The sequence below is a fragment of the Protopterus annectens genome, chromosome 10.part0, assembly GCF_019279795.1.
Source record: "Protopterus annectens isolate FY-2018-M chromosome 10.part0, PAN1.0, whole genome shotgun sequence".
Classification (NCBI taxonomy): Eukaryota; Metazoa; Chordata; order Ceratodontiformes; family Protopteridae; genus Protopterus; species Protopterus annectens.
The window spans coordinates 107,419,648-107,447,169 of NC_056744.1; the positions used below are offsets into that span (position 1 = coordinate 107,419,648).

Genomic DNA, 27,522 nt, shown 5'->3' on the forward strand with positions numbered 1-27,522 from the left:
TATACTTTTAAGGTTCTGTATGGACATCATCATCCATTGTTTGTAGGTATCCTGTATGCCATCTGTGGGAAACATAGGCTCTGCCAGGGTGCTGCACAGGCATACTGGTTATAATCCCCTGAGCATTGCTCACTCATTTGCATTTGATGGAATGGTAGCCCATCCTGTTGATGTACAACTGTCCATTGACACCAGCTAGGGTCTTTGTGGCCACATGTGCAAGCTATGCTTCCCAGTACTTCAGGGAGATGGGCGATGTCAAAGAAGCCATATATAGTAGTAACTCTCGCTCTTGTTGCACTTGGGTAACAGATGTATCCTTCCACATGCATCAGCAGTTTATCAAAGAACATCTTGAGTATTCTAAAGAGTGATGCCTATAATATACTTAATTCATCCATGTCTATCTATGAAAGACTGCTATAAATAGAATGACAAGAGGTACACTATCCAATAGGTACAGGAAAGAAACAAATCCCTTTAGATCCAGTTTGTGGTACATATAGGTTAACCAATGCCTATATAATGTCTCTGCCCATCCGTGAAAGGTCTTGAAGCTGCAGGTCCATCATCTTATGAGATGTTATCCTGTTGGCACCATTTTTGCTAGTGCTGCCTGCCATAACATTTTACTCCCAGGTAAATGGTAGTCCAGATGTTGTGCAGACGCAAGCGCAATCTGCATTGGTATTAAATTCAGTGTTCCTTTTACCTACAGTGGTCGTGTTTTTTCTAGCAACACATGCATATATCAGTTGCTGTTGCGGTACAGCTGCCACTACTCTGAACATGCTCATCAGATGCAGCTCAGAAAGCTTTGGCGCACTTTTCAACTTTATATTCAGATGCATCTTCCGTGTGACTTTCATCATGACAGTTGTGAGTGATGAGGCTTTCAGTGAGACATTTTACATCTCATTTTGCATTCATTAGACAGTACTTATTCCTTTGCATGTTATTATGCACTTGCTTGCATACCCCTCTTTCCATGTCTTTTACTTTGAGCCATCTTGCTGATGATAATGATAATACAGGTTCCAGGTGGTTTCTATTGACTTCCTTGTGTTGGAATACTTCACTGTTAGGTGTAGATAGCAGGAAAAGATAATTGCTTAGATGCTCATTGTTGCACTGTTTTCTATAGTTTGCTTCCTTCAATGATATACTGACATTCAGTTTTCTGCTGCTAAGCTTGTTTATTTTTTTACTTGTTCTGTCATCTCCTAAGTTTCTTTTCTTGGTAAATAATAACACATTGCATCAGGTGCTGGTTAACAAATATGCACACTTCCTAATCTACTTTTATATTTATTCATTTAACTGTTTTGTTAACTGTGTAGAGCACTATCAATGGACCTTCTTCAGGCCAAAAGATAATCCACTCCCCCCCCCCCCCCCACACATAAAAAAAGGGACCCAGAAATTGAATACAGTATTTTTTTTAAAAACTAATGAGAACTAAGTAAATGTAAACGATTACACAAGGTAACAGTCAGTTGTTAGTAGTTAGTTGTGAGCCTAACAACAATATGGAAATAATATGAGATCAGTTTATTCAGTATTAGACAATATGTACAAGACATAGGAATACAATTCACAGACAAATACAGGGGCGCACACGGATCCAAAGGCATCATGTGTCTTCTGGGGTGAGATATAAAAGTGGGGTCTCAGCTGTTTTATTGTAACGGACAAGCAGAGTGTCACAGAGTACTTCTTATGCACATCTCCACCGGACTTAATGGACAAAACGGCATGAACGTTACACATGTTAGTTGTTGTGCTCCACATTTGTTGCCTATGGGTTTTACCTATGGAAATAAACCCGTTAATATATATTTTTAAGTAAGGGAATCTAGTAACAGGGTTACGCAACAGAAAATAATTTAAATAGCAGCCTTCCTGTAAAAAAAAAAAAAAAAAAACACTATGATGTCATCCCTGCATGATACCTGTATGTGGGACGCAGCCTGTAAGTCCCCCACCCCCCGTGTATTTGCTGGTGCCATGATACCTGGCTGACCCAAGGACGCAGCTCCTCGCGCATCCTTCTCTCTAACACTGCAGTATGATGCGAGGAGATGCTGGCGCGCGGACACAGAAACATGGCGCTGCTCTTAGAGCTACAGAATTTACAGTAGCAGGGGCTCAGCATGCGAATAGCTCCTTCCCAGTGTCTCATTTCCAGTAATAAACAGGAAAGGAGAATAATAAACTCCTCCAACCCCCACAAACAATCAGGCCTGTCAGACAGAAAACAAAACCTCTTAGTGTTACTCATGCAATCCTCAAGTTAAGGGAGAGTGAATCTGAAGATACCCGAGTCTTCTGTCGGACTGCTGCAGTACACTTTTGCATGTATTTATACCCCAAGGATGTGCTAAACTAAAAACCTGTCTGTAGACTGTTCAGCTACATGATGTTTATAGCTCTGAAGTATTCTTAATTGACTTGGAATCGGATTCTGCACCCGAAACTCATTGAAGCAGCTGTCTGACTCGCATTTGGGGGAACAAAAATGGAGGAGGGGTTGCATCAAGCTGAGTTCATTAAGCTTTCTTCAGCTGGCTAAAAGAAATGCAACATCTGGAGCTGTGAATTCCCTTTTTGTATTTTTTTTTCATTTTTTCCTTCCTCTTCTTTACGTTTTTTGTTTTCTTGTTAATAGAAAAAATCTTCTTGGAGCTTTGCGCTGAGAATGATTGCAAGGGTGCTTGCAATGGTCATGTCTTCTTCGTTTTTCAATCCCAGCTTTGCATTTAGCTCTCACTTTGATCCCGGTAAGTTTTTTGTTCCCTCTTTCTGTTTTTTTTTTTTTTTTTTGTATGCATGCTTTCTTTAGCCCCTTACATCTGCTGATATTTATAATGTTATTTAATGCATTATCTTGTCTTTAACATTGGCACCCCTCCCCCTTTTATAATTTTGCAGCAAATTAACCCTCTGGGCGCTTGGCGTTTGTTTTTATGTTTTTTTATTGCGGTTGATAATATTCTAGAAAGTTGCATATGGTGATTATCTGTACATATTGAGTACAAAATAGTTGAAATATGCTTCAAATATATATTTTATGCTGATGCACATTTACTGAGGAAATTACACCACTGCCAAAGGTAAGTGTGATTTAAAATAGTACTGACTTGAGTCCTATAATCTTTGAACTGCTGAGTTTTTTTATAGAAACACTGTATAGGCTTGCAGATGTTTTACACAACCATATACATAGGTGTATGAAGATAAGCTGAAACCAAAGGCTCCGTATGCATGATGCATTATTTCAGAGACAAGTTTTTTTAAAGATGTTAATACTCTGCAATGATTTTCCGTGACTAGTGTTTTGACTTAAGTGTTGAAGCTTTAAGAGGTTTTGAGTAGCAACATGCAGCAGTTAGTGGTGTATGTGTGCATGTGTATATATATATATATATATATATATATATATATATATATATATATATATACACACACACACACACAGTAAACAGCTAAGGTTCTTACTGGGGCAAGCTGTATGTGTGTGGGAGGAGTGGGTGCTATCAGAAGCAGAAAAATAGTGATATTTAACTGAAAGTGTAGTTGGGTTTGACTGTAATGTCTGTGAAAAATGCATGGTTGCATGTCCTTTAATGGTTTTAATGATAGGGCTAACTGTGCAGGTTTGCTTAGTTTTATTCCTTAATGGCTGTAGTCCATTCTTCAGTTAGAACTAACTGATCTGAGTGATAGGGCCATGTAGCTGCAAACCTTTAGTTACGTTCTCTCCTTCACTCCCATGCCAGCATTTTACATACAGAGCTCCTTAATATGGGGGAATGGATGCGAAGGAGAAATGACTGTCAATGGACTGATTTTAAAAAATATTGTAGTCAGAAAAGTTTATGCATGTTACTTTTTCTTTAGAAGTTGAAAAATAATCTAGAGATCTGGAGTATGGGTTGTGATACTCACATTTCTTCTTTAAAGCACCTCTGCATTGTGTTTAAAATAAACTTTTTACACTGTCTTATGCATCTTTGAGTAGCCCTTTACAGTACAGATTTGTTTAACAGTATATTCATCTGTCTAGTGCTACCCTTCGTCTGTCTTTATTTTTCAGCAGTAAAATATGACTACCTTTTGTGTTTTTCTGCCATGTAATCTGAATACCGATTGGTTGAAAAAATTGTTGTGCCTGAAGCTGCACCGCCACAAACCCCTGCACTGCTGCAATAAGTTCTCCATGGATGGGGGCTGGACCCTGAGAATTTGGCATTGTGACAGAAGAGAAGAGTATTTGTAAGGTTAGGCTAGAACAGTAACAATGTTCCCCTGCCAAATATCTTGCAGCAGAGATGAGTAACTTTGTTTAGACTGACCGCGGAGCAGCAGGCTCTCTCTGTTCTGTATCTCTACAAAAGTAATGAGAGCAATGACATACTGAAGCTGTTTACGCTCAAGCAACTGTGACATGAGCTTTGGTGACGGGTAACTGGCTGAAAGCCTATGTATGTATTATATATATATATATATATATATATATGTGTATGTGTGTGTGTGTGTGTGTGTGTGTGTGTGTATACATATATGTATAATTCCAGCAAACAAATGTATATACACATATATCTGCAAAAAAACGCTGCACATACTGCTTATCAATAAAGTATATAACAGTGCAGCATGACAACACCAAAATATATTTTTCCAGCAAATGACTTGTTTTATCAGGATGCCAAAATGCCACCAAAACAAAATAGGTTTCACTGGATAACATCAGATACATGGAAGAAGGTGGTTGTCAGTTGAAACCTGGTCTGTAATGGAGGGGTTTAAAATTGGTAGAGCTTTGGTATCCTAATGAAATAAGGCATTTGCTGAAAAATATTGGGGCCAGTGGCAAAAGAAGTAGGTGCACTGTATTAACATTTCTGATCCAAACTGACCACCTAAAGAAAATGAAGGGAAGAAGAGGGTTTCCGGAGTCATTTCCAACTCCTTGACTAATGTCCATTTCCTCATTCAGTCAGGTACATACCAGTACAATCACTCGAAATCTGGTTCTTACAAGACAATGCAAAGGCTCAAAAAAGTGGTAGTCAAGTGTATACCAGTACACAAGACACTGCAGAGGCTCAGCAAAGTTATAGCTAAGCGTGCACCTCTACAATCACTCATAATCTGGTTTCCATAAGACTCAGAAAAATTAAAAATAAAGGCTCAGAAAAATTATAGGTAAATGTGTACCAGTACAATGACTTGTAATCTGGTTCTCTCAAGAAAGTGTAAAGGCTCAGAAAAATGATAGCTAAGTATGCAGTAGTACAATCACTCATAATCTGGTTTTCATAAGACACTGTAGAGGCTTAAATAGTGGCAAGTATGTGTGTGCCAGTACAATCAATCTGATCTGGTTCTCACCAGACACTGCAAAGGCTCAAAAAGTGATAAAGCAGCAGTAGAACCACTTATAATCTGGTTCTTACGGGACACCACAGTGGCTCAGAAAAGTGATAGTTAAGTGTGTACCAGTGCAACTACACATAATCTGGTTCTCACAAGACACTGATGAGACTCAGAAAAGTGACAGGTAAATGTATAATATAAGGCATACCTCTCAACATCTTAAGAGTAAGAAATCTGGACAAAGCCATAAAAAGTGGTACAAATAGGGGCAATTTTGAAATATTGCTCTTACAAACTTAGAAAGGTGCTAGAATAACAGGTTTTGCATTAGCATGAATTTTTCTGAAGGGTATGAAGTCTAAAACTCAAATGTCTGTCATTATTTTCTAACTTCAGTCTTTAATGATTTGCCACTAATTTGCCAGAAAGCCACACTTTTATTAAACACGGACCAAAAGTATAAGGCAAAAAATCTGGACTTTCTGCAAAAATCTGTACAGTTGAGAAGTATGAAGTTATAAGGTAATAAGCGTCCATGATTCACAGGGACACAGTTGGGTGTGGTTGCACAGCCAGGCCCTAGTGGTCATTAAACTAGTATATACCTATGAATCTGTAAGCATAGTGGTTCAGAAAAGTGAAGTTTATGCCAGTACAATTACACATAATCTGGTTCTCACAAAATACCACAGAGGCTCAGAGAAGTGACAGTTGTGTGTGCCAGTACAATCACTCATAATCTGGTTCTCACAAGACACTGTAGAGACTCATAAAAGTGGAAGTTATGTGTGTACTAGCACAGTCGCTTATAATATGTTTCCTACAAGTCATCCTTGGATCCAGCTCTAATGGATCTTTGCACAACAACCAAATGAACAGCATCAGAACCACTAAGATCCAAGGATTTAAATTTTGCTCTTGACATAAATAAGACATGTTGGCAAGACAGATATGTGTCTCAGAGGATCTCCATGATCTGAAACAGGCTCCCCATCCATGTAAAGCAGAGTTTGTCCCTGACTCTGTTTAACTGTAACCTTGACCAGCAGATGGAAAATTGGAAATTCACCCCAGGTATGGCCCCCATGTTTCTGATAGACAGAGTAAGATGGTAATACCCAAATTAAAATACCCCCCATAACCTCTAGAAACTTCTTAACTAACATAGCCCTCTCCTAATAAATGTCCATGATGCACAGGCACACAATTGGGTTCAGTTGCACGGCTAGGCTTATAAAGGCCCTGGTGATGTTAGCATTGTATATACCTATGAACCTATGAGCACAGTGGCTCAGAAAAGTGATAGCTAAGTGTGTATGAGTACAATTACACCTGATATGGTTCTCACAAAACACAGCAGAGGCCCAGAAAAGTGATAGCTAAGTGTGCATCTGTATAATCACTCATTATCTGCTTCCCATAAGGCACTGCAGAAGCTTAGAAAAGTTATAGCTAAGTGTGTACCAGTACAACCACTCATATTCTGGTTCTCACAAGACACAATAGGAGCTCAGAAAAGTGATGGTTAAGTGTGTACCAGTATATCACTCATAATCTGTTTTCACAAGACATTGCAGAGGCTCAGAAAAGCAATAGTTAAGTGTATACCAGTACAATCACTCATAATCTGGTTCTCACAAGACACTGCATTGGCTCAGAAGAATCATAGCTAAATGTGTACAAGTACAGTTATACATAATCTGTTTCTCACAAGGCACTGTGGAGACTCAGAAAAATTATAGCTAATTGTATGCCTCTACATTCATTCGTAATCTGGTTTCCAAAAAGGTTTGCAGAGGCTCAGAAAAGTGACAGTTAAGTGTGTACCAATACAGTCACTCATAATCTGCTTTGCACAAGACACTGTAGAGAGTCATAAAAGTGGAAGTTATGTGCATACCACTACAATCACTTATAATCTGTTTCCTACAAGGCACTGTAGTGGCTCAGAAAAGGGATCATTAAGAGTGTACCAGTACACTCACTGGTTATCACTAGACATCAAAGAGCCTTAGAAAAGTGATAGTTAAGTGTGTACCAGTATAATCACTCATAATCTGGTTCTATCAAAACACTACAGAGGCTCAGAAAAAGGATATAGTACTCAGTGTCTCAGACTCTCAGTCCCAAGATGGGCATGAAAACTGTGTTATCCACCAGGCAAAGATCTATAGATATGCAAGTGCAACAAACTTTGATCCCATCAACTACTTCATTATTTTGGCAGAAAAGCTGTAGTTTATGAGGCCATCAGAAATCCATTCCCTGTGTAGCTGAGTAAAAATGATCCTACTTAGCTTGCCAGTCAGGTGACTAGATGGGAAGAGATTCCATTAATCATCTTAGTAGTTGGAGTGGCAGGTTATCTGGATCTAGAGATGAGTCAAGATGTGTTCTAAATGGAAGTTTAAAAATCTCAGACACCTTTTGATTACAAAGGTAGCTAGCTAATCTTTAGCATGTTTATGTGTGTGTGTGTGTGGGGGGGGGGGTGGATTATCTTTTGCTATGCAGATTTATTCAAACATGCACTTTATTCATTTATGTGTCGGATTGTAGTTATATATAGGTGCATGCTTAAAAATGCATTACCCTTTTACTGGACTTGCACTCAGAGGAGGTCTCCTTCCGCATGATGTTGTTAAATGCGTAGAACAGTGGTCAGGTATTTCTGAAAGACGTCCATTAGCTGTATACTCAGAAGCGTGCTAATGCATTTTTAGTTTGTTATTATTTACCACTATGGATTAGGAATTATTTCTCCTGACTGCAGTTCTGCATGACTGTGTTGCACCAGTACTTTTCATTCAGGAGAAACATTTTTCATTTAGACCTATTGCTGTCAGCTCTCTTCTTTTGCTCATTAAGGAGGAATCTGCTTGGTAACAGCAGTCGCAGGTTTGATTTTCTTCTTGCTCAACATTTAGGGATCTCCTCAGCATGGTGACAACTTTGGTTAACATCTCTGAACCATAGTAACTGGATGAGTTATAAGCGAGGATGATGAAGAGTACTGGAAGGAAGGAAAGGAGGGAGGGAGCCACATGCTTGGTATACTAGTTTGGCAGTGGCACTCAACATTTTGCTTTTTCAGGAAAAAATAGCCATTAGAAGTCTTACAGATTTTCCATGAAACTTGCCAGTTGGTTAAAGTATAAGATTACCTTGTAATGACAGCATCCCAAAAGCCTAATCTGCTTACAAACTGAATACGTAGTTTAATTTGCTCCTTAACATAGCCTAACGTAAATTGATGAATACCTGTACTGTCACTGAAGGGAGTCTGATTTTTCAGAGGCATAACAGATAATTGCATAATTTCTTAGTGGCCGCAGTTCTGTTACAGTTACAACGTTTCTGTCATCCACCAGTTTCTTGTATATGTCATATCGGGTCTATATGACTTGGTCGACAGTTCATATGATCGACTGTTTATTTGGTCGACAGTTCATTTGATCGACAAGCATTTGCCCCCTTCCCCAATGTTGTGTGACCCTGGAGTTGATATATATAGTTAGGGGGTGTGTGGGGGGCACAGCCCCCCTCATTGGGGGGTGTGGGGGGCGAAGCCCCCCCACCTAAAATGCTTGTCGATCAAATGAACTGTCGACCAAAGAAACAGTCGATCATATGAACTGTCGACCAAGTCATATAGACCCGTCATATCACATAAACATAAAGTAATAATACAGTGAAAATTCTTGGTTGCAATGATATGCTTTCCAGGTGGAAGCAGGCATTGTAACATCATGAAGCAGAAAGTATGAGACAAAGGATATCACATGACCACACAGCTGGTCAGGAATTAAGTGCTACATTTGGAATAAAATGCACATGTATCTTTAATAGCAAGACTTATTTGATTACCAGGTAGGCCCGTTGGACACACAGTCCCTTTTCAGGGGCAACCTAGGAGCAATGTCTGCTTAAGTGACTTTCTGGAAGTCACACAGTAGGCAAATGGTGGCTGAGGGAATCAAACTCTATACCTAAAACTATAGTTCACAGCCATAATCTCTTTACCAACTGCCAGTACCTACCAATAACTGACAATTTTGAGATACTTTATTGTGTATGTGACCTAAAACTAAAAAATAAAAGGGTGGCTGTGGGGATTTTAGTGGACAGGTAAATCCTAGACTGATTGACAGCAGACAAGCGAGGCTAGGCAGTTATATAACCTATGTCATTTAGGTAATTCCATGCTGTAGGCATGACCGCTGTCTTAGGTAATGGTGCTTTAACTTCCTTTTAAAGACTAGGACAGTAATTATACCCATGATGTTTGCATGTTGCTGTGTCATTTGAAACCACATGACCCCTGGCACTGTCAGCTGAAACAGGTTCATGGATCTTAGACTTCTTATTGGCTAATGTCAGGTTTACATGCTAAAAGATGTGGGCACTTATGATGGTGGAGTAGTTTTAGCTGAATAGTAGTTTGGTGTAGGCTAGCTTATTGAATGAAAGGGAAAACTACAAGGTGGTCTTGAAAATAAAAGTGTTAAAGCACTGATTTTTAAGTCACATGCCTTTTTGTAAAAGTCATGCGATTTTGAAAGAGCATGTTTAATGGTTTTTATTATGAATGTAACTTGGTCTGAAGAAGTTCCATAAATGGGATGAAAGCACTTACCAGTTACTTGTTATTTTTGTATTTTGTAAAATAGTATATTTATTTAAATAGTTTTGTTTGAGACCATTGGTGTGTTTTATTAGGCCAGCTCATTCCTTAACTTCTACCAAATCATAACAAGTAGCATTTCACAGTGCAATGTGGTTGGAGGCATGCATTCAGTCTAATGTCATTTCAGGTGTGTACTGCACCTGATTTGGAATGCTGTTAGCAATACTTGATCCATTATGTAGCGATTCAGGTAGTAATACAGTCTGGGATGATGTTTATCTCATTTCAGGAGTTAACTCTCTTTATTTGGTGAAGAACTCCAAGTTTTTGATTAATTTGCTTGATTGCATGATGATTATGATTTTGAAAGGTAACATTCTGATCAGTTATAGCTCACAGATATTTTCACCTTCTTCAGTTTATCCTGTAGATCCAGCTATAGAGATTTATAATACATTTGACAAAAGGTATAGTCTCGGCTCTAAGCATGCTTTGTACTCTGCCCCCCCTTCCTCTTACACCCCTCACCTGATCTCTATTGGTCCCATGCATTAACATAGCATTACTTTCATTTAATGAACAGTTTTAGTGAAGAAGGGGGTAGACTTTATTATTTTTTTTTCATTTGGTGTGATGGCGTTGATAGTTAATATACCTTTCAGTATGTTGAACCCAGACTAAAGAGTAGTCTGCAATGTGCTTAAAGTATTATTACTGTAAATCAGGGAACAATCATCCTCTTGCTATATTTATGTTGTGCCTAGCACTGTGTGATTAGCCATATAATTATTGAATAGTAAAGGTTAAAGTGCAGATCTCTGCACATCTGCTGTAGCAAAATATGGAGATGAACAGCTTTGCTGCCAAGAGATTGCTTTTCCCTTTTTAATTTCTCCAAGTCTTTTGAGTTTCCATAATGGGAATGGACCCCATTTCTAAATCAAAGTATTGTTAAAGTTTGTGAAATTAGTATTGTTTTAATCTTTCATGATAGCCAAAAGTGTTCTTTGCAGCATCTATAACGTGACAAGAAGTGACTCCTTCCGCAGTTCATATGGAGTTACATATATTGGTAGCATACCTAGATATGACTGTTTATGAGACCCATTGCCCCTACTACTACTGGAACTTTCTGGCTATCCTTCTTCACATGGCTCTCGTTCCTTCCTGGAAGTCCTGGTATTTTATGACTTTGCATCTCTCTGTACATAAGGCACTGTAATCACTGGGTGAAGCAATTTCAATGCATTAACTTGCAGATTATGCGTGTAACATTTGCCATAGTAGTTGACCCAAAGGCCAATGGTTTCATGTTTTGTATGCCATTTTACAAATGAAGTACTGTCTCTGATAATTTTTCTATGATTGTGGAAAAAGTGTCTGAAAATGTTGGCAGTGTTCAGGCACGGCTTAAGACTAGCATAGTTTACGTTGTGGTCCTGTTTTTTATATACAGCATCTCATTCATGTAGGATTATGATAGTTCTTCTGCAGAAGAGACAATAATATAAGAGCTTTGTTAGTTTAATGTATAGCTGGCATTTGTTCATGGAACTTGACAGATGTGGTGCTCATCACTGTATATTTTATACAGAGTTCTGGCCTTATCTCTTTCAGCAGTCACATGCCTGATGGATTTATTAATGCACGGCTTAGGTTTGTCCTTCATTCAGATATGTCCTGAAGGTAGAGATGTGTCTAACCTGCACAGCAGACATTGATTAGGAGAAGTGGGTTGGTGTTATGTAGTAATTTCCATGAACTCAGGTTCAAATAATTTTCAAAAGCTGCCAAAGTCAAATTCTTCAGACTGTGGACAGGTTTGATGATTGTTTCAAATTATGAAGGGAATATAGTTCCCTATAATAAACTTGGGGAAAAAAAGTGGTCATTAATCATGTTCTCAAGTGTTCCCGCTACTGCGCAATGACTATGGTTCTTTGTATCCTGGCAGCCTAGAGAGTATTTTCGCCTTGGTATTTTTTTTTTCTCAAAAGTATGTGATTTCATGAATTGGTGGTACTCTAAACAAATGCATTCATGCATGTTTAGATGTCTTGTGTGATAAGTTCCATGGTATGTTAAAGCCCCAACACAAATAACTCCGTACAGTTGCTTTCAAACCAAGAAACAACAGTGCCTAACAACTTAACAGCATTATTAGGAAGGAAGGAAGGAAACACATAACTTTTCTTGGCTTTTTGAGCAGTAATGGAGAAGAAGACGGTTACTATTTCTCAGTCTGTTAACTCTGGTAGTTGCTTATCAACCATTCTAGATATGTATGTTACTTGCACAGCTATCTCACCTGTCTTTCCCATGCAGTCTTTATGAAAGATAACACATCCAGGATCTTGGAGTGTAATGCTGTGAATGGAAAGCAACAACCAGTTGTCAGTGTCAGATACTGCTAAAATGTGGGAACGTACAGATGTGAGCCAGAAGTAATGCTCTTTTACTTTGTGATGTAAGTTTCTAACACTGAGGTGCAATACTTTAGACTAGCTAAAAGCATGGGTCTCTAGAAAGTGATCTGTTTGAATGATTGCCTTGTGGTCAAGGAATTGTTTCAAGTATTTTCTCAGAAGCACGTTAGTTGGAAAAAAATGATACAAACGCTTTTCATTATTAAGTGCGTGTGCATGTAAATGGGGTAGTGCCCATTCTAAATGTTTATTTGTGTATAATCCTTGGTTACTGTTAGAGTCGTGCATGATACACTCAACATTGAAGTATGACTTTATTTATTTACTTAGTGCCTGGCATAACATGTATAGTATAACTGTAGGTACCATGAGCCAATAGTGAGATGACAGCATCCCTCTCAACTGAAAGTCCAGATTTATGCCTCATATTTTTGGTCTGTTCTTCATACAGTTTGTATTTTTTTGGCAAATCAGTGAGGATTGAAGTCCCTAGATAATAGCATATATTTGAATTTCAGACTTTATATCCTTGAGAAAATGTACACTAAGACAAAACCTTTTATTCTAGCAACTTTCTAAGAAACATAATTAAAACTTGTCCCTGAGTTTGGGCCTTTGTCCCCGCATTACGTTTGGTGCTGTGCAGATTTCTTGCTCTTAGAGGTTGAGAGATAGCGATAACAGTATCTGCATTAACCAAAGTAATATTTATGACAATAGGTACCAAGATGTGCTTGATTTAGTGAGATCTCAGACATCAAGTCTGGGCAGCTAAATTACACAATTCTGGATATGGTTATTAGAGGAAACTTGGACTCCATGTTGACATCAGAATAACCTAAAATCTAGCATAAGAATGATTTATTAAAGTTACTGAGGAGCTTCTTCTATTCTGGCAACATAAAGTAGATGGGTGTACTCAAATTACATGCTGTTTGAGCTGAAAAGTATTCAGTAAAACTTAAACAAAAACTGAAGTTTTCCAGTAGATGCCACAGTATACATTACAGGCAAATGTGTTTTTTCAAAGCTTTTGTTTTTCAACAAAAGACTTTTTGAATGCATCTTTATGCATGTGAACACTCTTTAGTTGAAAAAAATACATTTCTTTTCCTGCTAATACTAGTACTTTAAAAATTTTCCCAAAAACACGGATGTCTTGTAGACATAGCTCCTGTTGTCCTACATTAATTAAAATGTACAGGTAAAACTAAAGAGTGCAAGAATAAAATTTGAAAAAATGATGAACTTTTAATATATGTAGTGCTTTCTTTCCACAGTAATAGAGACTTGTGGAGAACAATATCAACATGCAAATTCACCATATTTAAAACATTTTAATCAAATCGCATGATAGTAAACAAACAATTAAAAACAATGTAATGACAAAAAAGTCTAAACCTAAAAGATGCATTTATATGTGTGTGTGTGTGTGTGTGTGTGTGTGTGTGTGTGTGTGTGTGTGTGTGTGTGTGTGTGTGTATATATATATATATATATATATATATATATATATATATATATATATATATATATATATGTATATATATATATATATATATATATGTATGTGTGTGTGTGTGTGTGTGTGTGTGTTCTTCATATGTATTTTTGTAGTTATGAGTGCACGTATGACACAATATCAATTTCCACAACCATCAAAACATTGGAGATTGATGTCAGCATATCAAAAACATACCCAAAATACAAAAACATCAAAACTGCAGCTGATCACAAAAGGAAAGTCTGCTTCTGTGATTGGCCAACCCAAACCCTACCACTACATTCATACATACTTTGTCTGAATTGTGGCGATGTTAGGGAGAGGGTTTTCATAATGTAAATATAGGGCTGGGGTTAGTGGTATGGCAGGGTTAGGATTAGGGTTAGCACACGTTAGTACAGAGCTTCATTCATGACCTTTGGGTTCTGTTTTTCCTATATATGGGTCTACTGATTTTCAACAAATGACCCAAATGTCAACATTCACATCAACCAGAAAACATAAACATTGACACATTGCTCTGCACAAACCAAGCAACAGCCTCGACACATGCAAAATTGAAACCTAAAACTAAAGCAAACCCCCTTCCATCCCTCACACCCTCTGCTGACAATATATACTAATTCTGACATCACACAATATCAGGGAAGGGGCATATTCCCCTATCCTGAATATTATGCAATCTCATATCTGTTCCTATATATGCACCCCAAAAAAATATAAGCATGTGTGTGTGTGTGTGTGTGTGTGTGTGTGTGTCTGAGGAGACCTTTGAGGCAGGACTTATATGAAAAAAATACAGTTTAATCGTCACAAGTAAAAACAGAACCAAAATCATATTCTACATGGCTTTGCAGAATTAGTACCTTTGTTTATTTTTATCCAAGACTCATAATACACATAACCCCTCCAGCATACATGCTGCCTTATAAACAAAAGTCCAAGACTGCAGGCCTCTCCAACGCTCAAATTCTACAGGCCTCTCCAATGCCCAAATTCAAGCTTTGCAAACATGCCCTTCCATGAGGTGTACACCAATTTAGACTTGATTGAGCTCTTACATCTCTTGCACAGACGTTCTTCCTTCAGATGATTCTCCAGTGCCTACAGCGAGCAAGTAACTTTTGGTTTGCTGCTTTCTAGCAACTTCCTTATATACAGCCGTGATTGTCAAAAAAAAAAAACAGTTATGTAGCTAGTTGTTGTAAGAATGTTCTCTTGCCCATGCAAAAGTGCACTTAAAGGTGCCTTATCCTTTTTAAAGGGGATATAAGATCTCTTCCAGACAATGTGTTATGGTATATGTATATGTGTATGTATGTTTATTCAGTTAGTGTTTTCATTTTTGAGGATCCAGATATGTACCGAAGAGTACTGCATGCTAATTGTTTTCTTAACCCTATTCTCTTTACACTTTTTTCTGTAAACTATTTTATAGTTGTGATTATTCAATACCCTCGTATTTTCTGAGGTCTCTGTTGAATTTTTCATGTCTTTCATTTCTGATAACTACAGAATGCTTGGCACATGTTAATTTATTTTACTTATTTGTTTTAAAATCTGATAGCAGGGTAGGCGAACTGATCCACTGACCTTTTTAAGTCTTGACCCAGGTACACTAATGTAACGATAATGCTTAAATCCAGTGCAATGAATGAAGTTTAAAAGTAAGTAAATAGATATAAACATGCAAGGCATGCAAGTCAGGAAGTTGTTATATTAGAAATGAGGTGTGGAAGTACTAAAATTAAAAAAACAGAATGTTCACAGTGGACAAAAATAATGAGATTTAAGCATATGACATTTCAGAATTTATATCTCCAAAATATACATTATTAAAGTTTGTAGTATGAAAGAGCATATGCTGTTACTAGCTGCACAAGCAAATAGAGAGAGAGGCTTTTCTCTGACTGAAAGTTTAATTTTAGATCTGATGAAAGTAAGGGCACAACCTTGGCTTCTTCTAAGGGAATAGTTTGGTTGTCTGATCTAGACTACATTTCTAAGAGGTCACAGTAGCCTAGCTTAAGAATTTTAAACAGCAGAATGCTTAGAAGAAAGGTGCTTCTATCTATAACAGGAAGCCAGTGGGCCTTTTCATATATGATACAATGATGTCAGTTCAAGCCAATTAATAACCCATTCGGTTCATCACATACTGTTTCCCGATGAAGAGAGCTATGTTGCTAAGTCGATGACTTTCTTAGTAATGCCTTGGCATACCCTCTCTTTTTTACTATATAAGTGTACTCAAATCCATCTACATACAGACAGGCTGTTTAGATCCTAAGTGTTTTCCCAGAAGTCATCTGGTCCCATGATCCAGAGAGAGAAAGCCCTGTTTGTGCCACAGCGAGTGTGTGATAAGACTGATCACATTTATTTGTTTAAATTTGTATACCAGAAAAGTCGGTCTGGGCAAAAACCCTTTATCATAAGAAGTATGTGGAGAAAAACTTTAAAAACATAAAAATTTCAGCAGCATCATTTTGCATAACACAGAATATACATTAAGGATAGTAATATCAACAACAACAAAAATAAAAATGAGAAAACATGTAATCTAAAGGTTTATATGAGTACTAATTCAATAACTGCATTTCTACAACTTTAAATGAATACAAGCATAGCCACAAATCCATTGGGCATTATTTAAGTTTGGATTTAAAATATTTTAAATTGTATATTTGTTTCATGTGGAAGGGGATGAACATGTGTTCTGAACAATTCTGTTAAATATTTGAGTATGGACTTTTCTGGCTCTGTAGGTTTTCTGGCTCTGTAGGTTTTCATGGATGTTTCTTGCAGTGCATATATATATATATATATATACATTCCTACACTTTATTGCGGCATATAAGATTGAGGGTCTGTACTTCAAATTGTGAGTACCCTGCTTCACTGGCTCACAGTGTGCTGTATTGTGTGAGGTGATGATGCAGCTTCTGTATTTTTTTTCTTTTTGCCTACTGTAGTGCAACCTGCTTATAAGTTATTGGGGTATGTGAAGAAAAAACCCACACATATGCAGCTGGGCTTGCTTCATCTAAAAAAGAAAAAAAGATTTTTTTGTGTTTTTTTCTATTTTGGGCAAGCATAACATATTCTTCTTCCTCATCTGAAAGTAAGTAAAATTCATATTTAAGCTTGCAAATTATGTAACTGGGAAATAATCGCAAGAAAAAAACACATTCATCACAAATGACCAACATAAAAAAGTGATCTACATGCTGCTCAGGCAAATACAACTTTTTTTTTTGCAGGCAGCAAGTCCCTTTGTTGTTCCCTCAAAACCTGCCAAGTTTATGTATATTGGTACAATGATCACATAGTAATGAGGAAGGGAGAACACCCCCAAAAGAGTACTAAGCTTACCTGAACAAACATTAACCTTAGCTAGTTACAGCTGGGCAGATAAAATCCAAATTAAGTAAACAAAAGCTAACCTAGATACTCACATATGGATATATATGCATAGATTATAAATTTTGTATAAATGTATACATATATATATATATATATATATATATATACACACACGTGTGTCGAAATATTTTACTCTTCTAACATATTCTGGAAGAATCACACCAAGTTCTTGTAAGCAAGTAAAACAGCTTTATTTTACATGCATGGAGACCTGCTACATGATAGTAGTATGCCAGCAGTCTGGCTACTTGCACTTTGAGTTTTGCTTTTATAGACCCTTCTGCACGTACACACACATAGCACACAGGACATTCATCAGAAAGTGATAGTTTGATTACTTGTTTTTACCAGCTAGTACCACAGTTATTCTTGCAACATTAACTTTCTTATCAGCAGTTTAAGATTAACTTCTGCATTCCTCAGTTATCAACACATTCCAGAACATTTCAGTTTGCACGCAGTGAACATTTTTCTGCTTAACCCTTTATATACAGAATACAAAATATGTTGAACTTCAGTATTTTTCCACATTTCCCCCCTTACAACATTTTGTATACTGTTTATTTTACACAATCCCAGATACGTTTTATACCTTCTCATAATCAGAAAAATATGCTTTTGTAGCATTGGCAGAGATAACCTTCGATATTATCATTTTGATACATGGTATGCAACAGCAGCCAAGCAGCAAAAATATGACTGCTCCAACACATACAGCAATTAAGAAATTCATTAACACAGAACCCCAGTTTCCAAACAGGTTTTGGAAAAAGTCAGTCAAGGGGTTTGGACCAGGTTTAGTCAGTTCAGAAACTTGTTGAATTATTTCAAGATGACTCTGGATTTCATGCTCGTTGTCAGGAATGAACGAGCAGCACTCCTCGTGTATGAGAGCGCAAGTACCTCCCTTCGCCGCTAGGGTGAAATCGAGCGCCATACGGTGCTGCAACACTACTGTTCTCATCGCCGTTAATTCGTCCGTCACCAATTCTAGCGCTGAAAATGTCGCATTACTCAGAGTCTCTAACAGTTTTGACAGTTTTCTCAGTTCCCAGATGGATTTTACTGTCCCATACGCTGGCAAAATACCAGCCCAAGCAATTACATCATCACCTAGGTCCATATGTGAGAGTCCTTTGCTGCTGACGTGCGCCAAGTCATGGTGATAAATCCATGACGCATCAATGTTACCTACAGGATTAATAGGTTTATTAAGAGAACGTGCATTTCGTATTTTACCTTGAGGTAATGCATTCACATGTCTGATAGCTGGTATCAGATCTCCCAAAAAACAACTTCCTGACCTGCCATATGGTAACCATTTATATGCTTTCCTACCACAAATAAAATAACAATCATTCGTTTTGAGGGTGATATTGGTTGGAAATTCATAACTCCCATTTGGCTTTAGCCCCTTAAATAACAGGCCATATACATACAGCATTTTTTCAACAAAACTAGTATCATTTACAATGATGTCTTTTTTTATAGCTCCAAACTTGGTGTCACACTGCCCTTCTAGGGTACAATTATGAACTATTGTCAAATTACATTGGCTCAGCCCCACCTTAACTTTTCCAATCTTTTGAAAACACACTGTTCCGTTTTGGCGCCCCAGAAGAGGCAGCGCCACCTTGTCTCTCAGTGGTACTTCTGTGGTTTCAAACAACAAATTGTTCCAAGTATCATTTGTTCCCAGAGGGGCTGTCCCTAACATTAAGCCACTATGTACAGTAGGTATTGCAGTACATACCCAACAATTTGAGACATTCATTGAGGATGCATATGCATATTTAATCGCTTGATATGTATTAAAGTTTGGATGCCAGTTGGTGTGTTTGTCTCTTTTTGAATGGCTAGCTTCATTAAAAAACAGAAATATTACAATCACAATAGTTATAAACAATAAAATATTGCAATAGAACCATTTTCTCTTATTCTCATTATTGTCCTTCATGGTTACTGCTGTCTATTTGTTCCCCAGGGGGATTCAAGTTTTTATCTAACTTAAAATGTTTTACAATTTTACAATGCGTTAGGTGGATCCATGAGGACCTTTCTTTAATCCGAACTGCCGTTGGAGTTGCGATCAACACCTGGTAGGGGCCCTCCCATTTGGGAGATGCCCAGTTCTTGCGTTTAATGATCTTGACCCAGACCCAGTCGCCTGGTCTGATTTCCGTGATTTTGTCGTCTCTTGAACCTGAAAAATAATCATTCGTTAAACAGCTGTTAGTATTGGTCATCATTTTTTTCATGTAATCTGCTATCTCCTCACCACCCTCACGTTCCGCAGGCAACAAGTTTTGCCACTGCGGGATGTAATAAGGTCTCCCGTACAATAACTCAAATGGGGTGACTCCTTTTGAGGTGGGAGTTGTCCGCATGGAAAGGAGGGCTAGAGGTAGACAGGTAATCCAAGACTGATGTGTCTCGGCCATGAGTTTTCTCAACTTGCCTTTTAGAATGCCGTTGTGGCGTTCCACCAACCCTGCTGACTGTGGGTGGTAGGCACAATGGTGTTTCAGTTCAATTTGGAAAACTGTAGACAGTTTCTGAATGATTTGATTGACAAAATGCGTGCCATTGTCAGAGTAGATGCGTGTAGGAAGTCCAAAGTGCGGAATGATGTGATTGACCAAAATTTTAGCCACTGTTTGAGCATCTGGATGTGTCACGGGAAAAGCCTCAACCCACTTAGTAAATGCATCTACTATCACTAAAACAAACTTCTTTAGTTGTGCCGGGGTCAATTCGATGAAGTCCATACATATTGTATGAAATGGATAGGGGGGTGTTGGAAATGATGCCGGGGCAACTCTGACCCCTCCCCCATGGTATTTAGCACATACTATGCAGGATAGACAAAAACGTTTTGCATATGCAATAAAACCCTTGGTCCAAAAGGTAAGGTGGATAATTCTAACCATAGCTGCAGGGCCCAGATGGGAAGGGCCATGCACGACTAGTGCTGCATACCTAAAAAGATTAGTAGGCAAAACATATTTATTATCTGGTCCCACATAGATTCCTTTGTTCTGTCTAACACCATACTTAGTCCAGCATTGTTTTTCCTGTACTGTGCTAAGTTCCTGCATGACTTGTAAGGTTTGTAAATCAAACTTATCTGTTGGTTGTAATTCTGTAGGTGTGGTTTCAAGTGAAAAGGTACTGGACATAGCTGCCTCTTTGGCTGCTTTGTCTGCTAGGGTATTACCAAGTGATACCGGGTCCTTAGCACGGGTATGAGCAGCTCATTTACAGATGGCCAAACCCCGTGGCCGTTGGACGGCTTGTAGTAATTCAAGGATTAGTTCTTTGTGCATGATGTCTTTTCCTGAGGTTGTAACCATCCCCCTATATTTCCATTGCTGAGCAAACACATGTACCGTAGAGAAGGCATATTGACTATCCATATAGATAGTGACATCCCTGTCCTCCGAAAGGAGACATGCCCGTGTTACAGCAATCAGTTCCGCTGCTTGAGCAGATAAGTTCCCGTGGTCTTGCCTCTATTATCTGAGTTGCAGTAGTAACTGCATACCCTACCTGCATGGTGCCTGTTTCTGTTTTGCGTGCCGACCCATCTACAAACAGTGTCCAGTCCGCATGTAGTAAGGGTTGATCTTTAAGATCCGGTCTTGGTAGAACTTTAGAATGTATGAGATCTAAGCATACATGCGGGATACCGTCTTCAGCAATGGGTAGCAATGTCGCTGGATTTAAGGTAGTGCATCTCTCAATTGACATGTGTGGCTGTGATAACAGCGTAGTCATACAAGATAAATGTCTGCTAGGTGACAGAAATGTAAACTTGTCCTGCAGAAGGATGACTGCTACGGAGTGCGGGACTTTTAACGTAAGATCATGGAACAATACCAACATGGCAGACGCTTGTACCACCAGGGCAGCTGCAATTACTGCTTGCACACAGTGTGGTAATGCTCGTGCTACTGAGTCTAATTTGCTAGAGTAAAATGCCAATGGTCTTAACTTATCTCCATACATTTGCATTAAAACAGATGTCATAAATCCCTGCTTGCAATCTACAGTCTGTATAAAGGTCTTACTGTAATCTGGAAACCCCAATGTTGCTGACCCAGCTATCAGTTGCTAGTTCCTAGTGAATGCCTGTACTGCCTTGTCTGTCCAGTGCAGCAAATCTTTTGCCGCCATCGGTATTGCAAAAATTAAGTCTGATAGTGGGTGCACTTCTTCGGCATAGTTGGGAATCCAACTACAACAGAAGTTCGTAATGCCTAAAAAGGACATCATTTCCTTTTTTGTAGTTGGCATGGGGGCTTGTAAAATAGCATTCTTTCTACTGTCATCTAATCGCCTGCCCTTCCCAGAGATAGTATAACCCAGGTAACGTACTTCTAATTTACAAAATTGTAACTTAGACTTATTTACCTTATGTCCTTTGTGTGCCAGAAAGTGTAGTAGTCGAATAGTCTCGGACTTACAGAGTTCTTCCGTAGTCGCGGCCAGGAGGATATCATCCACGTACAGCAGTAGGTGGCACCCTTGGGCGGGTTGGAACTGAGCCAAATTGGTGGACATCTCTTGTGAGAAGATGGTTGGACTTTCGCAGTATCCCTGCGGTAACCTGGTATAGGTATAATGCTTGCCCATAAACGTAAATGCAAACCAAAATCTACTATCTTCCTGCAAGGGAATAGAGAAAAAGGCATTACTGATATCAATTACAGAAAAGTAGTTATCCGTTGGAAGGATATAGACGGATCCGGGACCATGGGGGCCCGAGGTACCACCACGGAATTTATTGCCTGTAAGTCTTGTACCATCCTCCATGTCCCATCCGTTTTTTTTACTGGAAATAAGGGCGTATTACACGGTGAGTCTGTGCACGGAATTAATACTCCAGCTTTCAAAAGTGCTGTGATTACCGGTAAAATGTCCTCCTCTGCCTTTCTGCTCAAGGGATACTGCCGTTTATGAGGTCTAAATTCTGACTTGGGTGTAATCTTTACCTGTCCTGCCGTTCTAATCAGTCCGATATCATGCTGACCCTGCGACCATAATGAGTTTGGAATCGTCTGCAATTGAGATTCCTCCATGGGGGTAAGGAGACATAGTCATAATGTCCCAGGGGATTGTATCGGTTTGTCTTCCCAGAGGTGCACGGTCGGTCTGGCTTGTGTAACCCAGTTAAGTTTTTGAACCTGAACGCCTTTACCTGCCAACTGTTCTGGTGTCCATCCTACCCATTCAGTTATTTTCTTACCCACGAGGTACCATGACATTCCTTCACCCTCCGTGACTGAAATATGTGTGGTTAATTCATTCTTATACAGCAGCTGCATATCCCTTGTAAGGCTACATGTGACTGCAGAATTACCTAGTGTGTCCAAAAAAGGCTATGCAATACTAGTTTGGTGACTTTAAAACTAAGAAATTTCTTTTCATATTCTAAATCAGGTCCGGCACATCTTCTGTAATACATTGTGCAATGTAATGGATCTGATACCTTCGGATTTTTTATTCCGTATTTGCTTAATGCCAAATTTGTAAGATCCGTCACTACACTCTGGGGGCCTGTCTCTATCAAATCATTACTATACCAGTAATGTAGATCTCCCTGCCCCTCTAATAGCATTGCACTGTTTGGTTCAATTCTCCTTGCCACCATCCCAGTGGAGGTTGGGACGGCTGCTATGCCGAACACTTGCATTAAATCTCTTCCTAGTAAATTTACTGGGCAGATTTTTGAAATTATTACTCGGAACCGTATGGTTTGGTTCGTCTCTGGATCGGTAAACCACAGAGGTTTGGACAATGGCTCTTTGTAAATACGACCATTTGCTGCTTTTACAAGCACATATTCATCCGAAGTAACATCAGATGATATGGCAGTACTTCTGACTAACGTTCGTGAAGCCCCTGAGTCACAAAGGAATTCTATGTCTCGGCCCTCAACTTGCAATGTGATCACTGGTTGGGATTCCAATTGCATAGTTGATGCTAATGCTGTTAGATTTACCATTTGATATTCCTCATATTCTGCCATTTCCTGTCCCCACCCATCGTCTTCACTTGTATCTACTTCCCCATTCTCACTTTCTTCTTCTTCCTCATACCCTCCATCTACGTCTTTCTGACCGTCATATAGTCATGCGGTACCACCGGAAGCAGCCATCGGTTTCTCCGGTCCTCTGCAATCTCTGGCGAAATGTCCCTTCTTACCGCACTTAAAACATTCCCCCCTTTTGCCTACCTTCGAAATCCTCGGAATGACTTACGCCTCCCCGTCCTCGTCCTCTTCCCCTGCCACGCCCTCTTCCGCGGTTCGCGGAACCTTGAACTAACATTAAAGTTCCATCTTCACTAACTGTAAAAGTCTGGGCTTGTTTATCTTTTTTTTCCTTCAGGTATTTCTCAGCATGTCTAGCATACTCCATAAGGGACTTGTAGACGCACTGTCCTGTGTGTGATCATATGCTTTTGTATAAAGTTACCAATGGCTGTCTTGCAGCCCTTTAGGAATGCATTTTTCAATTGCTGTTCATAGAGCGAGTCATTTTCCTGATTTTCTACCTTAATCAACCCACTATGAGCATCAAAACATTGTGTGAGACGATGTAGATAATTGTCTACGGTTTCGTCATCTGATTGAACACATTGATTAATGCAAGTCCAATCTGCCTTGGGCTTCCAATGTTCTTCTATTTTATCTAAGAGAGTCTTTATTCTGGTTCTACACACTTCAGAGTTAAACGGCAAGGCTCCTCCTTCCCCTGGTAGCAGGGGGTTCCAATTTCCGCAAATAAGGTGCCAATCTGGTCCTAGGATTTGCCTTATTACTTGTTCAAATTCTACAGCGTTTAATCTATAACTCATTCTCATGCCACCTACGTCTGTACGGAATTTACGCATATCTACTTTCGGATGGGGAATCCCCTCTACCGCTTTTCGGATGTCATCACGGGTCCACGGTCGGTAGACCAATATTGTAGGACCCTCGCCTTCTGCGCCTGCTTGAGGATTTGCCACTTCTATCAGCGGGTATTCCTCTCCTTCCTGATCTACCTTTTCCTTAATTTTCCAGTGCCCTTCTCTCCTAATACTTCCGCTGCGTAAGTCAAGAGTGTTGGTGGGCTCTCTCTGTAATATAATACTTGGCGTGGGGGGGCCACCCACCGAAGCCTGGTATTGTGGTGGGTCCTGGTCGGGGGGCACCTCGATAACCTGTGCAGGGTCTGGATACTGGATGGGAGGGGCCGAGGGATTCTGGTGACTACGACTGACTGTGGAAGTTTCATTATCTTCCATTTGAACAAAGTACACATCCCTTTCACTTGAATTACCACACCCTTTTTCCAAATTGTGTTCCCTATGTCTCTTATTTGCTTCCTCCAGCCATTTCTGTGCCTGGGGAAACCCCACCTTCTTTTGATTCCTTGTCTTATTTCCTGCCTGTTTGCGCAGTACTCTTACTAGATTTTGACATTCTGACTTATTTAAACATCCACTAAACCCATGATCTTTTTTCCATTTATCTAAATATTTTACGTTCTTTGGGTGTAAATCAAACAAACTTTTCATCTTCAGTTTTGTCGTCGCCTTTGGCGCAACTGGTTCCTGTTCCCATTTCTCTTAGAAACTATTCCTGTTCCTGAGATCTCTTGTATATGGAATCTATTCACATATACTCCTTATACTTGAGAAAATTAAATTTCTCCCTTGACTAGTCCCTTAAAATTTAGACAAAAATTCCAATCAGAAACAAAAAATAACGTTTTGCTTACCTTTGTGATTCCTCCGCCCTGTTTCGCTGCCACCTCACGGATTGAATCTGGAAAGAGTGACTGGCCTCTAATTTCGACCTGTTTCAGTCGGAGGTCTTTCGTTCGAGGAGAGCCTGATCTCTCTCCACCTGTGCAGGTTTTCAGCCTCTCTTTGTTCGATTTGCACCGTGTAGGGGCCGCCCCAACGTTGGGCGCCAGTTATGTCGAAAGATTTTACTCTTCTAACATATTCTGGAAGAATCACACCAAGTTCTTGTAAGCAAGTAAAACAGCTTTATTTTACATGCATGGAGACCTGCTACATGATAGTAGTATGCCAGCAGTCTGGCTACTTGCACTTTGAGTTCTGCTTTTATAGACCCTTCTGCACGTACAAACACGTAGCACACAGGACATTCATCAGAAAGTGATAGTTTGATTACTTGTTTTTACCAGCTAGTACCACAGTTATTCTTGCAACATTAACTTTCTTATCAGCAGTTTAAGATTAACTTCTGCATTCGTCAGTGATCAACACATTCCAGAACATTTCAGTTTGCACGCAGTGAACATTTTTCTGCTTAACCCTTTATATACAGAATACAAAATATGTTGAACTTCAGTATTTTTCCACAACGTGTGTGTGTGTATATATGGATCACATTCACATTGCCAAAAGTGCAGTTCTCCTAACCACATTTTGCCAAGACCATAATTCTGAATTTACACTTCTCCGAAATGGCACTTTGCCGAAACGGAAAATAGTTAAACCACATTAACTAATTTTCTCAAATTTTTCCAGGGGGCAAGCCCCCCCTGCACCCCACTGCACCCCCTGCTAATTATATATTCTAACGCCGAGATTGCACTACAGTGACAACAGTATATCTGTTCATACATACTGCAGTGCAATCGCAAAGTACCATTTCAGAGAAGTGTAAATTTGGAGTTATGGTCTAGGCAAAATGTAGTTCAGAGACTGTACTTTCGGCAATGTGAATGGGAACCCTATATGTATATATGTATATATATATATATATATATATATATATATATATATATATATATATACACATCCATAAACCTCGTTTTCACGTTTTTGTGCATGGGTTTAAGGTGTCACATCAACAGTGACCATCAACTAGTGCCAGTGTTTACATTATATTCATCTGCATGACACAATCAACTGCAGGGTACATTGTTCACATTTTTAGTGTGTCAAACATTCATTTTGTTGGATGTGTGCATTATTGTAAAAGGTAAATGAAGTGTGTGTGTGTGTGTGTGTGTGTGTGTGTGTGTGTACACACGAGCACATGCTTGTGGATTAGGGTTAGAGTAAGGGTTGGATAAGGGGACAGATTTAGTGTTTTTCTGAGAGTTTGTTCTTTAGGGTTAACTGAGGGAATAGATTTAAGGGTGTATGGATGTGTTTGTGTATTTGTGTACCTGAGCCAGTCTTGTGTAATGGTAGTGTTATGGAAAGTTTTTTTTTTAAGGTGAGGTGTAGGGTTAGGATTAGGATTAGGTATTTAGCACATATTACTAAACTGGTACGGTAGTGGGGGGGGTAATCACTACTGAGACAGGTAGAGGCTAGTGTTATGGAAAGGTTTTTAGCGTAAAGATTGTAAAAGGAAATTGCTGTCTTTTTGTGATTTTTTACTATGTTAGATGGTTTGAGTGCTCAGTACTGTGATTCTTTTCTGCAATTTGTTGGACATTTTGCATTCACTAGTGTGATAGTGTGATGAAGCATACTCAAGAGGACAAATAAAATGTACCAAAGCCAAATTTGAGGTAAGTTTGGCCTCCCAGGCCAAGGACAACCACTAAGCATTCTTTAGCTATGTCCACAACCTCAAAGGCAATACACAGTTGTGTGCAGAGCTCATTGTAAATGAACCAACCTATACTGAGCCAGAATATATAGCAAACCTCCTGGCTGATAAATTCAGCTGCAACTTTACCCCTGTCTCCCCCTCAACCTTCCCTCAGGAAATATCATCAAATATAACTCCCTCTACTATCACTAGGGAACAAGTCCTTAATGCTCTGTCTAAGACCAAGAACACTGCATCAATCGGCCCAGACAATATCCCAGGATGCCTTTTAAATAGCATGAAACATGACCTATCAGGTCCTCTAGAATTACTATTTAACTGTAGCCCCCAAACAGGCTTTGTGCCTCAAGAATGGAGAAGGGCAACAGTCATCCCTCTGCACAAAGGTGGGCCATCTACAGACCCATAAGTCTCACTAGTCTTATATGTAAAGCCATGGAAAGAATTATCATGGAGATGATCAACAGAGATATAGTAAACCTCCATACACTGGATTCAACCCAGTTTGGTTTCATCAAGGGTAAACCATGCCTACTCAACCTGGTGGGCATATTTGAGAAGGTCACCA

General features: G+C 39.1%; 1 protein-coding gene across 2 annotated transcripts in view; it reads left to right on the forward strand.

Annotated features, from left to right (window-relative positions):
- The first annotated feature begins 1,636 nt into the window (after window positions 1-1,636).
- The window catches only part of AATK (apoptosis associated tyrosine kinase), a 2,480,061-nt gene continuing 2,454,175 nt past the window's right edge, over window positions 1,637-27,522 (forward strand). Inside the window, exon 1 of one of the 2 annotated variants that reach the window (XM_044085080.1) lies at window positions 1,637-2,780. In XM_044085080.1, coding sequence (XP_043941015.1) covers window positions 2,699-2,780 — 82 coding nt within the window. In that variant the 5' untranslated portion in view covers window positions 1,637-2,698. The remainder of the gene's footprint in view (window positions 2,781-27,522) is intronic. The other variant, XM_044085081.1, reaches the window with a different exon arrangement.